We start from the raw sequence: 15,029 nt of genomic DNA, 5'->3' as shown, positions 1-15,029 counted from the left end.
TTTGCGGGGAAGAGAAGGAAAGGATTTTGTAGTTCCCAGGAACCACGTGAAATGTTTATTGATTGATATTAAACATTTACTGAGAAGCCCAAACTGGGCTTCATTTTTAAGGGTATTAGCATGATTCTTGGGGATGATGGCTGCAGCTCAAGAGAAACATGCTGCTTGGTGCCGCTACAGCCGGGGCATCGGGCTGAGGGGCAGTGTGGAGTGTGACAAGGGACAGCTGGGGTGAGGACACCCTGCGCTGGTGCTGGCAGGAGGGGAAGGCTGAGGGGTCGGCTGCTGGAGGAGCAAATCCGGAGCGGAGCATGCACGCACAGCTCCCGCGGCACCCGCCAGCTGGCACTGAAGCATCAGAGGAGATCGCTTACTTGTGCAGCGGGTGGCTGGGAGTTGTGTTCCCAGCTACGCCCACCAGGGATTTACACAGAACACAAGGAGAGATCCAACCTGAAGGCATGGATTGTAACAGACATGGACCCAATTCCCCTGACTCCCCAAAGCCTGGACCAACCCAAACCTAAAAGACTGCCTTGGAGTTGCAGTTTCCTTTTTGAAGTACTTCTCTGGGGCAAGACATTGCCCATTGTTCAGGGTCAAAAGCCCCTCTGCTCTCGAAAGGGACCCTCTACCTAACCTAATTGCTACGTGACAGTGTTCTCCAACTTTCGGTTTCCGAAAGTTCAGAGGCACAAAAAAGTAACTCCAGGCAGCTCAGATAATTTCAGCTATTTCACAGCTTTAATCAAGTTATTGGTTCTTAACACAGACCTCTCTTAGGCTTTCTGGATCTGCGGAGTACAGAGCGTGTGCTCTCTTTGAAACGGTCACAGTTGGCTTCAGGAAAGGAATGCATACAAATAAAAGAAGAAAAGAGATGAAGCTGTTCAAAGTTCTGTTTTTAAGGATTTAACGTGGGCAAAGGATTAAGAAAAGAATAGTCGTATGAACACAGCATGTAAAGTGTCTGATATGACATCAAAAATATGAGTAACAACGTGAGACAGAGTGGTCATTGGAGCCTGCTTCTGCTAAGAATCTGGGTGGGCAGCCTCTGTGACGGCGAGGGTCTGAGCATGCGCATCTCTGCTACTCAGACTTTGTATTCAGTTTAAAATTAAGCCAAACTAACTTTTCTTCCCAAATCTATCAGGAGGAGGATCTGTTGTTGTTTAAAATGGCTAAGAATTTAAAGAGAAAATACATGATGCTTTCAAAGCGTGAAAATATTTAAAGGTGAACTGCTGGGGGTAGGTTGCTAACAGCTCGCCCAGAAACATCCCAGAATATAAAGTATTGCTTAAAAATGTAACGCAAGGCAACATTTCTGTCACAAATTGCCTGTCCCTCTTTCCGAGAGAGAGACTTTCTGATTTCTCAGCTATTTCAGGAGACACTGCCAGTTATGCACCGCCAAAAAATCCACTTACATTTGCAAAGTATGACCCTCAGACAGGCAAAAGATTCAAATTACGGGGAGCTACGTAGAGTACTGGTTTCATTTCACGTGTTCTGTATGAACTTGCTGACCTGGGTAAGGATTGAGAGCATGGAGCAGGACTTGGAGCACTAACTTTCAGTCGTAGCTGCTGAGGAAGATCCTTTCTGCACCCACAAGTGACCTCATTGCTAGGAGTAAGAGGTACACGTAGACTCCTGGTGATCCCAGCAGGCCCCAGTGGGGTTACAGATGCACCTAGAGCAGGCCAGGTGGCTCATTCTAAGAGGCTTCCAGGGCTGTGACCTATGCAGAAGTGCTCACTCCCGCAGGATAATGCTGCAGGCAGCCAACCCCCTCGGGCACATCTGGAAGTGCCACCGTGTGCCTCTCCCAGGCTTTTGCCCCGGAAACGTACTCGGAGGGGGATGTGCTGTGCCTGCAGGAGCAGACAGGCAGTGGGGTGTACAAGCACATGTGGGTGGGCGTGCCTGTTCTGTTCATGTGCCCTAAGTACATAAACACACCGGTTTGAATTAAGAACTCAGTTAAGGATTTAAGAACTTAAACCACCCTTGCCTTTCATGGACAACGGAGAACTTTGAAATACCTCAATACCTCAAAGAACCAGCAGAAAATAATTTGTCTCAAATTTACTAATACGATTTTGGAAACACTAAGGTTTTGTTCAATCTAACAAAACATTGGAAGATTTCTTTGGGGTTTTTAGCAACCACTTTTACAGTTCACGTTTAAACAGGACTGAACCAATTCCAGCCCTTTATACTCTCGGAATCACGTTGAAACATTTAAAACATACCGAGATAGTTGTGTGAAATTTATTTTTAGACGGAAATCCAAGTTAGGATACTCGAGTTGTCTGTCTGCGTACAACACTGACCCAGTGATGTAATACAAGTGGTTCATAACAGAGAATTGTTTGGCCAAACTCTGCTTTTTAAAGGGTTTGTTACTGCAACACCCACAGAATCTCATAATACGTAGTGCTATCCCAAACGAGATTACACATAACCCTTTGCCACCACCCCTTTAAATTGCTGGTAAAGTGGGAAAGTGTAGAAGAGTAAAGATAACCACAAATAAGTGGTTCTTTTTATGCTCTGCAGCAGTGAGTGTATCACAAAGCACCTCAGCACAGCACACTCCAAAGCACAGGGGTCATGGTCTGTGTCGAGAAATCTTTCAGGCGACAAACCCCATTTTTTTTGTAAATAAGAAAAGAAAGCAATGAATGGAGTGGGGAAGACACAAGACCTCGTTTGCAGCAAGAGACACGACCAAGATTAAATACGAGTTGAATAAAGTCACCCAGATACTGACACAGAATGTATCCCCTGGGGTAGTAAACTGCTGTAAAATTCAGATGCATCTGCATATGGTTAAAAAACAAAGGCAAAGCGGATCCAGCCAAGTTAACAGCACCCAAAAGTTCAGAGAAGTGAAGCGTATGTATTTTCCTTACCGATTTTCTCAACTGGAGTGTTCAGAGGAAGAAAGCCTTGTTTTAGAAGCTGATCCATCATCTCCTCATCGTCTGCTTGGATCTCAGAGACCATATTACATGGGATAAGGCCAATTCTTGTACAGGTTTCTCCACGATAGAATCCATCAGCATCTTTGTCCCCATAAACCTGTTGTTCAAAGGGCGAGAATGTGGGTGAATAAAGGTTTTAGGAATTTTGATACAGGCTAAATGGTCACTACAGCATAGACAACTAAAGATGGTTACTAAAGATGACCGCAGTTTGGATGTGGAATTACGTCAGTTTTTGAACGCTCTGACTTATGTTACAAAACTGGAATTGTTAGGTTAATTTGAATTATGACTTCAGACTCATAAGAAGAATTTGCACTTTTTTTGTTAGCAGTGAAATGCACAAGAAGCGAGAGACACCATTAAAAGTCACCAGTTTCTCCCTGCACTGAGCCAAAAGCACGCTTCATGGCTTACACTCACGCTGATGGTATTAGTCCCATGGCACCGTTTTTGGTGCCATGTGAACGATATTCAAAATGAAGCATTTGCAAAAGTGTGCCAAGTGTTACGACTTGGAATGGAACAACTTGCATATGATCAAAAATGCCTGCCTAACAACGTACTTGATACGTGGACTTGCTTAAGCTCCGCTCTCATCTTTCCAGAAAATGTGAATTAAGGTATAAAAATAGGTGAATTTTCATCAGGGAGATGGTAAATCCAAAATTCCTCTCAAATTCTAAAAACGCAGTCAATTCATAAAGGCTACTAACGATACAAAGGCCTCGATCGATGGCTGTACTAAACAAAATGACGTTCTTAAGGCCAAACTGATGACTGAGTTTAGACTGTTCCTTGTTTAGGCTCAATCACCTGTTTTTCCTTTTCCTTAAAACCAAACAGAACCCCCAAACTAATTCCTTCAGTTCCAATCAGAGTTCATTAGAAATAACCTATGAATAGCTTCAACCTTTAGTGTTTTCAGGTTTGATCACTACACACCCCCGACTTTCCCGGCACCAACACCGCTTCGCGCAGCCCAGCACGCGGGACCGCAACACACGCACAGGACAGACTTCCTACAGCTCAGGGTGGAACCGCCCCGCCACCATCCCACTGCTCAGGTCACGCAGGAGAAGTGTTTTGAAAATGCAAACTAATCCATCTTCACAGCAATTTGATGAGAAATTCACAGCAGCAGCTCCCACAGTAACCACCACGGTCCCAAATACACTATCAACGCCGCTGAGAAGAAATACCTGATGTGGAATCTCTCTAGATTTTTCAGAGCCAAACACGTACGTATTTGTGAGGAAATAATGAAAATACCTGAGTGAAATGAACATTCTTGCAAAGAAAAATAAGCTCAAGTTCCATGTTTTTGGCATGGATCTTCTATGACGTAAGGAGATAAGGAGACTACCTAACGCTATGGACATCTGTGTTAGGCCCCGGCCCAGCACAGCGGAAGGCAGGCAGGATTCTATTAGCTGAAGTTACCGTTTTCCCTCTGAAATGGGCAGCGTAACGAACGAGCGGACATTGTTTCAGGTTCCCTTTCAGCTCACACCGAATCCTCACTGACCCTTGGGCTACCAGCAGCTGCTCCTCATGCCCGTTTTGCACCAGACCGCTGAGGCAGACGGCTGCAGGACGGGATGCTTCCGTCTGCTGAGCCAGCAGGAAACTCTGCTAGCGGTTTCAAACCCGCTCGCCAACCGGAGCAGATCTGCCTAGGAGCTGCACAGTCGTGAGGTGAGGCACGCCAGGATCGAGGGATGGCTAAAACCATGGAACCTAACGCAGTCCCCATCACCTGAGGCAGGGCTGGCCCCTGCACCCCGTTTAAAGGCAGCTCACGTGTTTTATACCAGTCAGGGAAGGGAGCGGTTTTCCCAGGTTCAGAGAAGGATGAGTCTGAAAGAGAAGTACTTAATTTTTGGACCTTAATTAATCTTAAGCGTGCATTAGCTGGGAGTGTTCAGCATCTAAACCAAACAGAGCAGCCCTGGTACGCAGAAAGGTACAACACGACGCACTTGTGCGGCACCTCTGCAGGAAAGGCACCCGCTCTGAAGCCGTTTTTCCTGCAGGGTTTGTGGCAGAGAACACAGGGGGCTTCAGAGTCTCCATTTTGGTCTTTGCCCCTAATTCTCTAATGGAGCCTGGCCCTAATTATCTATAGCAACTTGGAGATTTTTGCCCAGTACCTCATTACTTTTAAGCCATTAGCACTAGGTGTTCGGTTCCAAAACCAGTGGGATTTACAGAACCTCTGGAGGAAAAAAACCCATGACTGTAGTCACACAAGTTGCTTTCTCCACGGGGAACAAGGAGACCCTATCTGTAAACCTGGGGCCTTTGTTTGCTTTGGTTTTAGATCCCACCTTGATGATCTGTCCTTCTTTAAACGGCAGCTCTTCTTCTGCAGCGTCAGGATTTGGGGACATCGTCAGCGGGTCGTAGTCAAAGAGTGCAACAAATATTCGAGTAGAAATATCCTCCGTGCCAGGATCTGTTTCTGATTCTTCATAAATATCTGGAGAAAGATGGTCGTGACCACCATAGCCATCTGTGAAAGCAAATTCAGAAAAGAACAATTCAGTGACAGAAGGTGGCCTCTTCTTTCAGCTGTTCCAGGTAATACTTGACAAATGTTTGGCATTGCAGTGAAAAAAAAAGAAAAATCAATAACTTAATGCACGTGCTATTACGCTTGGTGAGAGGTTGTTGGGTTTTTTTAAATTGGCAAGTTGTTATTTCTTTAAAAAGCATATACAGTCTGCATGCAGGGAGTGGTCTGCACCACACCGACATTCACCCGTGTGAATGCAGCCCAGGTACGAACCCAGTTTTTGTTCGGTTTCCTGGAGTCTGCCATAAGTGAACGAAGCACGTTAAGAGTGACATGAGTCTGACAGGCTTTATCACCCCTGCAAAGACATCCATGCTTTGGATCCACCTGTTTTCCAGCACAGCTGCTTCTGCTCTTCATGGACACAAGAAAGCACGTCCCAGCTGTGTTGACAAACCATGTTTTAGGTACCAGGTTTAAAACATGGTTCCAATCTTTTCTCTCCAGACAGGCAAGAAGAAATGTATTTCAGCAGCGTTAGTTACGCCAGGGTTGGAAGCACACCGCCTGTGGTTTTGTTCCAACACAGTTAACATAGCCAGCGGCGTGCCAAGCCAACCCAAACGCTAACGCCCTGTGTTAAGATCCAGGAGGAATGGTTAGCTACGGCTGCCTTGAACCAGCAGCTCACGAGGAAGGATCATCCCTGAGCGCCACAACACTTGACACTGCACTGAACTCTGTCCGCTGCAGGGCACCAATCAGTTAGGACACAAAACCCGAGAGCTGACGTTTTGTCTCATACATCTCAGACTTTTCAAGTGACCTGGAGAACGTGTTCAGCCCCTGACTCAACAGCGCACTTAAGGACAGATTTCAGTAAAAGTGAATTAGGCCAAAAGTGGGAATAATGATTCATGCGTTTCAAAGGCTTTAAATTTTGATTTGAAAGAGCATGTGGCAGTGCTTTCCCAAAAGACAGGCTCTTTCAAGACATATGAAGTTGAAATCCCCAAAAATAAAGCCCTCAAAATCACAAGCCACTTCCGAAAAACTCGGCTTACTGTGCAAGTCCCACTAACTTCAGCGGGAGTCATGTACCTTTGCTCTTTGCTGAATCAATACTTATCACTTTACAGGATCCTTCACAAGGAATAAACTGAGAAAGTGATGTCATAAATTAAAATGAAAATGTAGTTCAACTATATCAAAATTTTTCTAAACAATTTTCATATTAATGCAGTTTTTACTTCTTACAAATCAAAGACTCCCATTTTTTGTAATAGTTTAAACATTCAGTATGAAACTTTTTGGATGTAATTGCTCTTCTTGCCTCAACATCAGATTTATTTTATTTAACATTTGGTATTTTAAACTACTAGCAAAAAATTTCAGATGGTCACAGCTTGAAGGGAACTGCTACTAACTCTTGGGTCCAGAGCGCAAGAAAGACTGTGAATAGGGAAAAATGCAGAGCAGCAAAAGGGCAGGGAAAAGTTCCAGCCAAGAAGCTTTAGGCAGGCACAAAGCACAGAACGGAAGTGTGGGAGAAGGGCACATGTGGGACAGAAAGCAATGGGACACAAAGGATGGGATTCTTCTCTGTTCTGTTCTCCTCCCACAGGCAGGTTGCAGTCATTCTGTGGGTCACAGCAAGCCCACCAGGCACCGTAAAGCAGGTGGGCTAAGAGGTGGTTTGTTTTTTAAATTAAAAAATACCGATTTCTGCATCCAAGTCCAGCTGCAGTTAACTGGGGTTAGGTGCAAACGTGGGTTACAGCCAAATGCCTCTGTTAAAAGCACTGGCCTGTAACAATCTGGCTCAGAACAGTCACGTTTGCTTCAGGGAACCAGAAAGCAAATAATCTCCTGTTTAGCTCATTACCCACTTATTCTTTCGAGAGGTACGTACATGTATCGTACACACACAGACATAACGGTGCGTGTAAAACCTTTGGATGCAGCCAGCCAGATTCCCAACAGAGGCACGGAGGCAACCACAGTCGCACTGAGCTCACGAGATGTAGGCCGACAGGCAGGAGCTGATGACCTGCTTGTCAGTCAGTCAGGTACATTTGTGTGCAAACCCGACATTAAATCGTGATTTACCTGCACTTCCAGGGCCCCTTTTCTTTCATCTCAGATATTTAACAACCTGTGTTTCGTAGCTCTGTATGTGGCCTGGGCTGCTTTTATGGGTTGTGTTAGACACTTCACTGTGTTATGAACTATGAGAACTGAATTGTTGATCATGTAATGATTTCTATGTTGATGAAGCAACAAATACTATCAGTAGTGGGTGTAATTGCCTTACGCACATAATGCAAGTTTGGCACTATGATGCAATTATTCCTAAAATTAAGAATAATGTTTGTCTTCACCAACTGATACGGCCAAAGTCCTGTGTGGTCAGGGGAAAGACCCCCCAACCTTTGTTTAGCCCAAGCAGTAAATCAGAGTAACGTTTTGTAACTGCTTCCCATGACTGGACGTTGGGCTGCGATTCACCAGCTACTCTCTGTCCCGGAGTGGTCTGTACGAACCAAGAGGAGACGGGCCGTTCCCACGAATGGCTGTTAGGGGTGTACAGTAAATACTGACTGGCATTGTAGCAGCAGAGCTTCACAGAGGTTCATGCAATGCAGTGTGCTCAGACTCAGTCGAGTATGGAAAGGTGGCTGCACAGCAGTTTCAGGACAGAGGACTACGGGCGGTTTGTCCCTGAGCTGGAGGAACTTACCTGAGAGCAGAGAGGACTTGGGAGCTAGTTCCCTGGCATTCTGCATGGCATGCAACGCTGTCGTACCGAAACCGCGCCGGTAACACGCAGCTCTAACACGTGTCTGTCACAAAGGATGAATAATGTTCGGCATACCGTATCTAGATTCAGAGGCCATGGTACGCTGCCGGGGCCATTTCTGGTGTCCACCAATGCTGCGATAATAAGCTTCTTCTTTTACAGGTGAAATATTTCCCTCACTACCTGACCGAGACCGACCGCCTTCACTGTTACTGTCCATTGTAATTTCTATGGAGAAAAAGGGAATGATCTATTAAAACATATTGTATAGTTGCCTTTGCGGAGGCTCCTGAGGGCAGGCTTTGCCTACCTTTTTTTTCTGACTGGCATGTAGTAAGAAGGCTAAACACTGCATAAGCTTTGCCAGATGTCTCAGCCTCCAGAAATCCTTCATCAGGAGGGGAATCACAGAAAAGTGTATCTCCCCTTATTAAAGCATCTGCATTTTGTGCTTTTTAAAATTCACACAGTGTAAATATTGTTCGTTAGATTCTTGGATAGGAATCATCTCTTATTATGAGGTTTAAACAATCCTACCTGCCAAATCTGCAAGGTCAAGAGCACTGTAAACTGTGTTTCACCTTCTAAAGTATCCACTTAAAACCAAAAAATTAATTAATTTACTTAAATCCTACCTGCAAGAAGACACTAATCCAAAGTATTGCTAGATTAAGGGAGAAAATATCTCAAAGAATTTAAATTCTGGAACACTTTGGAGAAAGGTTTTATCATTGGAATCCTAAGGACATTTCCATTTTGGAGGTCTTTCCCACTAATTTAACCTCCCAGCGCTGCCTTAAGAACTTTCCATCACTAAAGCGACCCTTTAGCTGAATAACTCAGTACTAACTCCAGGCGCACACATAAAGGAGTAAGCTGCTGCCAGGACACTTGGAATCCACGCTTCTGAGCTATATGCTGGGGCCAACAACAGTTTCATGTATTTAAACAGTCTAAATGCAGAACTATATCTGACTAAACTGTGGCTCAATTGTATTTGCTTTCTTCTTTCCTTTTATTCTACTCTGCTTTTCATGCTGTGGAACTACATACTGTAATGACACAACTGTAACAGACTTGCAGCCCTTTTTCATGGGAAACTTCCTCTGCCAGTGGGAGTTCTGGAGAGCGGGGTCAAGTTTATACAATGCTTTACGATATGCTTTTGGATGCCCTACTTCTACCACATTTTATTTATCTGACCTCTTGATACTTTTCATATCTTCTAAATTATTTTCAGCAGGCCTACAGGAAACAACTTTTGTGCAGAGTTTTATCGAGTGTTTATTTTTCCTTCACTTCTCCTCAGATTGATTTATTGCAGTAGGATGCTGAAAGTGAGAAATAATGCATACCCATCTTTCAGCAACTTTAATCATTAGTCTTTTAGTCAGAAATTAGAACTCTCTAACCCTAAGCTACATAAGGCCTTTCAACAACTCACAGCAAAGAGTTTCTTTTTGTTAGTTGCTGGATAATGCTCAGTAGTTTGCCTAACGGTACCAGCATCAGACAATATTGTAATTTATTCCTAACGGAACGTCCCTGAAGACCATTTGTGGATTGTACATAATACAAAATACACTACTGCATTATTTAAGTTACACTGTTTAGTTGACTATCAGAAATTAATTTCTGTATCTGATTCCTAAGCTGTTGCTATTGAACTACTAAACAGTGAAACCACTTTGTGGTTTTCATGTCCTAGCTGTGGACACAAAGTGAGCTCTAACCAAGTTAATAATTTCCCTTATTTTTTAATTAAAATTAAAACTAAAAGGAAACCTAGGAGATTAATTCAAACAAAGCTGTCTCACTATGTATTAAAAAAAAAGTTTTAGCAGATACTATAAAAGAACTTAAATACCAAACTTGCTTTAAGTAGTCCCAACATAAACCAGAAATCTTTACTCCTGCAAAAAAAAGGCTGCTTTCAGAGAAAAAGGCAGACAGACATGAAAATCTAACAGTGCTCACACCACCCTCCAAAAGCTATTTGATCCAGCTAACAGTAACTTGTCCACAGAACCACAAGAGCCTCCCTGGAGCTGACTCTCCCCCATACCATTTTCATGCCAGTGTAATTCCACTGACATCTATGAAGAACATCTTGGTTTACACCAGGATGTGGGGGGAGGATCAGCCTCAGAACAGCCGTGCTGCACTGAAGACACTCGGAAAGTTGCCTGCATTACAGCTGTGTGTGGTTTCTGATTATGGTTTCAATAACAGTAATTACTACCCACTAGATTATCAAAGTAATTGTGCCCATTAGGGGGATTTTGCTTTTAATTTATAGCACAGGCCTTTTAATGTGAGTCTATGAAAAGGGAAAAATATTTAATATTTAAAAATAAAAGCATTCCTTAATGATCAGTCTCTTTCCTCCTGATAATCCCCATTTGTGATATCACTTACTGATATAAATGTCAGGTAAGAATTAACTAACACTGCTTCCTCCTCCTCCTAATGATGCCTACAGTATCCACAAATTAAAGTCCAGGTTAGGGACAGGAACCGGACCGACTTTACATATTCATGGAGTAAAGTTCTGTTACTAGCTCACAGAACTCCTTCTGCTTTTGTTTTGCACGTGTTTCCTGATGATCAGTGTGAATGTTTCTTATTTGTCAGTATAGAGTGCAAGTTTTAACAGATACGTATTTGTCCATAGTGACTTGATTCCATTATCTTTGCTGCACTACTTTTTGGATTTTCTGGCATACACCAGCACATAGTTTAAGTCATAAGTAAGCCAGAATAGGGATGGTTCTATAAGAAGTACCAAATACAGTAAATATATGCAAGTTCTACTAACTTGTTACGTTTAACATTTTTCCTGCTAAATTCCAAAAAGTAGTCAAGAAAATGGAAAGTGAATGCAAAATGATGGTGGTTAATGGAAAGATGGATGGCTGAATGGATGGCTGAATGGGTACATTTAGTTTACTGATCATATAGCAGCCTGCCTGCGTTATAATTTCTTCTTAAGTAAAACCTGACAGTACCTAAGCTTAATCAAGCTTAGAAAAACTCCAACACCCACTAAATTCAATGAAAACACTCCCAGTGATGTTAATGACTACTGAATCAGCCCCCTTTGAGACCCCAATGCATTCATATTTAGATGGAGATGGTTTTAGTACCATTTTCATCCCATTTAAAGTAGCCATGGTTCAAGACAAGTGTCTGTCGTTTTGTTTTTAAGGACCGCCTTCCCAACTCTGAGGCTGCAAAGAACAGAAATGCACCAATCTCTCCAACTAACCAATGGAAGGGACCAACATTGGTCGAGACCTTTGTGGCACTGCACTGCCATGAGAGGACCTTCGCCCTGCATGCTCCGCCCTTTCAGGCCGTCCTGCAGATGATGGATTACCTAAAAGCTAAAAAAAACAACAACAGAAAAAACAGGTTTGTAAGTTACGTGCATGGCAACATTATGGTTACGTGGTTGGACATTATTCAGGTCAATCACACTTGGAAGCATAAGCTCTAAAGGCAACTAAACTTAGTTTTTAACTGAAAGGTTAGCTGAAAAGCAAAGACTGTTGCCTGGCAAACCTGCAAAAGAAAAAAATGGTTCCCTGATTTATGGCAGAGTTTTGTAACCAGCAGTCACACATCAGAACAAAAAGAAAAGAAAAGAATAATTTTTGAAATATTCTTTTGCCTTTGTCGTTGCCGCTAAGATGACGCTACAACCTCCTGAAGAGTAGTACGCCCGGTCACGAGAGCTGTGGAGATTGGGCTGCACTGAAAAGGCCAGCCTTTTTTGTATTCAGCTCTATGGCTTTGTCCAGTTTGCAGCATGTGAACAAGTGCACATCCTTCTGTCTTTGAGCATGCTGCTTTTCTATCATGGCCTTCGGTTGTTAAAGCCTTTTAAAGGTCACTGAAACAGGTAGAAGGGAATGTAGACACACGGTCTCGCATCACAGCTGTCTCTGTTCACTACCCTTGCAGAAAATGTTGCTATTTTAATAACTAAATGGTACGGTTTAAATGCTCTCCAGGGTTTATCATGCAGTCATTGAGATTAATGCAGCTTGGGCACCAATTTTAATGGGAGAAATTTTTAAGGATCGTTTCAGCATAAACTCTAAGGCCAGAAGAGCAGGCAGCTGGTTTCTACTCTTACATGAGACACATGAGAGCTGAGGTTTCCACTCGGGACTGCTGCAGACTGAGAGGGTAAAGAACTTGCTTTGGTCTTTAGGGAGCAGGGCAGCCTACAGACGCATCTATCAAAGCGTGGAGACTCTGCTATACGTTAACGGACAGAAATGCAAATAGGCAAGATCACGCAGAGGCATCCTCGAAAGATATGGAATGGCTCTGGCCTCTCCCTTTGGAAGAAGCTGTTTGCCTGCATTCTCACGCAGAGATGCAGTCTGCAACTTCAAAGGCAAGAAGAGATGGTCTAAAAAGGAAGGCAAAGTGGTGACAGTGCAGAGATAAGGTAGAAAATGGAAATACGATGAAACCCATGAGTCCATAAATCTGGGTCACTGTCACACTGGGGGAGAATCTTGATTCTTGTCCAGAGATGTTTCATGATAAAGACCATATTCTGAGGATTCTGGGAATGAGGTGAATAAAAACAACATGATGAAATGAATTCATCTACATTGAAAAAAAAAAAAAATTACAGATGAAATATTTTTTCCAGTTAAAATGGAGCGTTTTTTTTAAAAGCAACATTTAGATGGGCAAAATAAAGAAAAACAATCTTTTGGAAAAATTATAGTTCAGCTAACCCTTAATTAAAATTTAGATTCAGTTGTCCTTTAATAAAAGCAGCCATTACTGTAATTTGTTCTGTGGGAAAATCATTGTAAAGCAAATTAAACTGATTTCAGCATGACACAAAAGAGGACTATAAAGGAAAATGCAGAAGAATAAACAAAAATGAATGGAGAGAAAAAAAATGGGGACAAAAGTAGCAGATACGTCCAAAGGATGGACTCTAAAAGTTAACTCAGAAAAAAAACAGAAAAATAATTTTTAAAAAAGAACAAAAGAAAGAAACCAGACTGATTTGGCAAGCAGATGTTAGAAGGAAGATTTATTTCACACACCAGAGAGTCTTCTGCATCTCTGTGGGATGGCCTTGCAAGTAGACCAGCTGCCCTAGAGTCAGCCATTTTTAAGTCGGTCTTCCAGCCTCCCTGAACATCTTCATTAGAGAAATTATCTGTTCTATTACATTTCTGAGTCTCATACTTTTTCTCATAACTGGGCTTCGCCTGTTCACTCCTGGGCTCCACAAAGGAAGGACCCAGGTCACCGAAATCTTCTTCGATGCTGGTTTGTCTGGTTAAAGTTTTCCTGCGAGCAAGCAATGGCCTCATGCTTTTCCTGCAGGAACAGTTAGCACTCTCTGCACAACAGCTAGATGCAACGTTGGCAGAAACTGAATCGCAAGTGTATCTGAAATTAAAACGAGATTCTTCTTCTTCACTTCCACAGTCTAGTCCACTGTCTGGGCTTCTCGATAAGGATCGGCTATATTTACATCCTTTGTCGTCTGCAGCAAAATCTTCCATGCCTGAAATTCTGTGCTTGGCTGGGTACCAGGAGTTGTGCTGCTGGTCTTGATTGTAGGGCCTAGGTGGTCTAGAGTCTCTAGCTACTGTGGGATTCTTTTTATAGGGCATACCTAAACCCTGCTTGTACAGCAGTTCAGGGTATTCACCATCCTCTTCAGCTACTTCTGGAATACTGAAAAGCTTTTTACTGTGATGTATCTGCTGTGAAAAGTCAGGCTGTTCCAAAAAAGTGGCTTCAGTGGTCTTAGCGCACTCCTTAAGATTATGTAATGTTAAAAACCAGACAGGGAACAAATAGTGTGTGACAAAAATAAAATGGGAGGGAAAAGGGAGAAGAAAAGAAAAATAAAGACAGAATTAGTTTTAGAGCAATGGCAAACGTAACACATGCAGCTTATTTAGTGAAAAGGATGTCATGCTTTGAATGAGATTCTGTGAAAAATAAAGCCATGATTAAGAAGTTGCTGGGCATCAGATACAACATGGGAGGTCAGTACAAACAACTGAGTGATGCTCTTACCAGGAACAAACCCATGCATTTAAAACAAAGCGATAAAAGCTGCGTACACGTTCCAGCACGATGAATGAGAATGGCAGTAAGACACGGCACTGATGCTTAGGATGTTCCTCGCCCATGCCAAGTCGCTATTTCATTTTTCTTTGTAACCAGAACCCGTATCTGAGCATGACAATTCTGTTCTAGCGACCTTGCTTTCCTTGCATCTCTTAAAGCATCCTGTGTGAGCAGCAAATACTCCTCCATCTCCTGCCAGAGGAGGGCTTTTCCGCAGACATCATTAAAGGAGTTACAGTTTCCTCTGTAAAACTGTAAAAAACCTGTACCATTTCAAAAGCTTGGCTTCTGCAGAAAGAACCCTGGGAAGCAGGCTGCTCTCTGCCCTCCCTTGGTCTGCACTCTCGTCAAATCTCTCATCATAATCTCGTACCTGCTCGACAAAACCAGCATTTGAAAATCGGCCTATTAGCAGAAGTGAGTAGCACTTTACACCAGAATTAGGTAAAAACTAGGCTGGCCTGGATAAAGTGAGAATTCTGAATATGATGGATACATTTTGTAATCTTTCTGTTACATTTACACACAACACAGGTTGATGTGACTGAAGGATCCTAGGCACTGTCTGTTGGGCTCTGGAGAGGAGACA

The 15,029-nt window shown here is 43.0% G+C and overlaps 1 protein-coding gene across 3 annotated transcripts in view; it reads right to left on the bottom strand.

Moving 5' to 3' along the window:
* Window positions 1-15,029, bottom strand: part of RIMBP2 (RIMS binding protein 2) — a 136,696-nt gene that overhangs the window by 3,508 nt on the left and 118,159 nt on the right. For 2 of the 3 annotated variants that reach the window (XM_010150130.1, XM_010150131.1), the window contains 3 exons: window positions 11,583-11,700; window positions 5,327-5,511; window positions 2,925-3,093 (listed from right to left, as the gene is read on the bottom strand). In XM_010150130.1, the coding sequence (XP_010148432.1) occupies window positions 2,925-3,093; window positions 5,327-5,511; window positions 11,583-11,700 (472 nt within the window). Of the gene's footprint in view, window positions 1-2,924; window positions 3,094-5,326; window positions 5,512-11,582; window positions 11,701-13,395; window positions 14,122-15,029 lie in introns of all 3 variants that reach the window. The other variant, XM_010150129.1, reaches the window with a different exon arrangement.

The sequence above is a fragment of the Eurypyga helias genome, unplaced genomic scaffold (genome assembly GCF_000690775.1).
Source record: "Eurypyga helias isolate BGI_N326 unplaced genomic scaffold, ASM69077v1 scaffold8124, whole genome shotgun sequence".
Taxonomy (NCBI): Eukaryota; Metazoa; Chordata; class Aves; order Eurypygiformes; family Eurypygidae; genus Eurypyga; species Eurypyga helias.
This window is presented reverse-complemented; position numbering and strand designations above follow the sequence as displayed.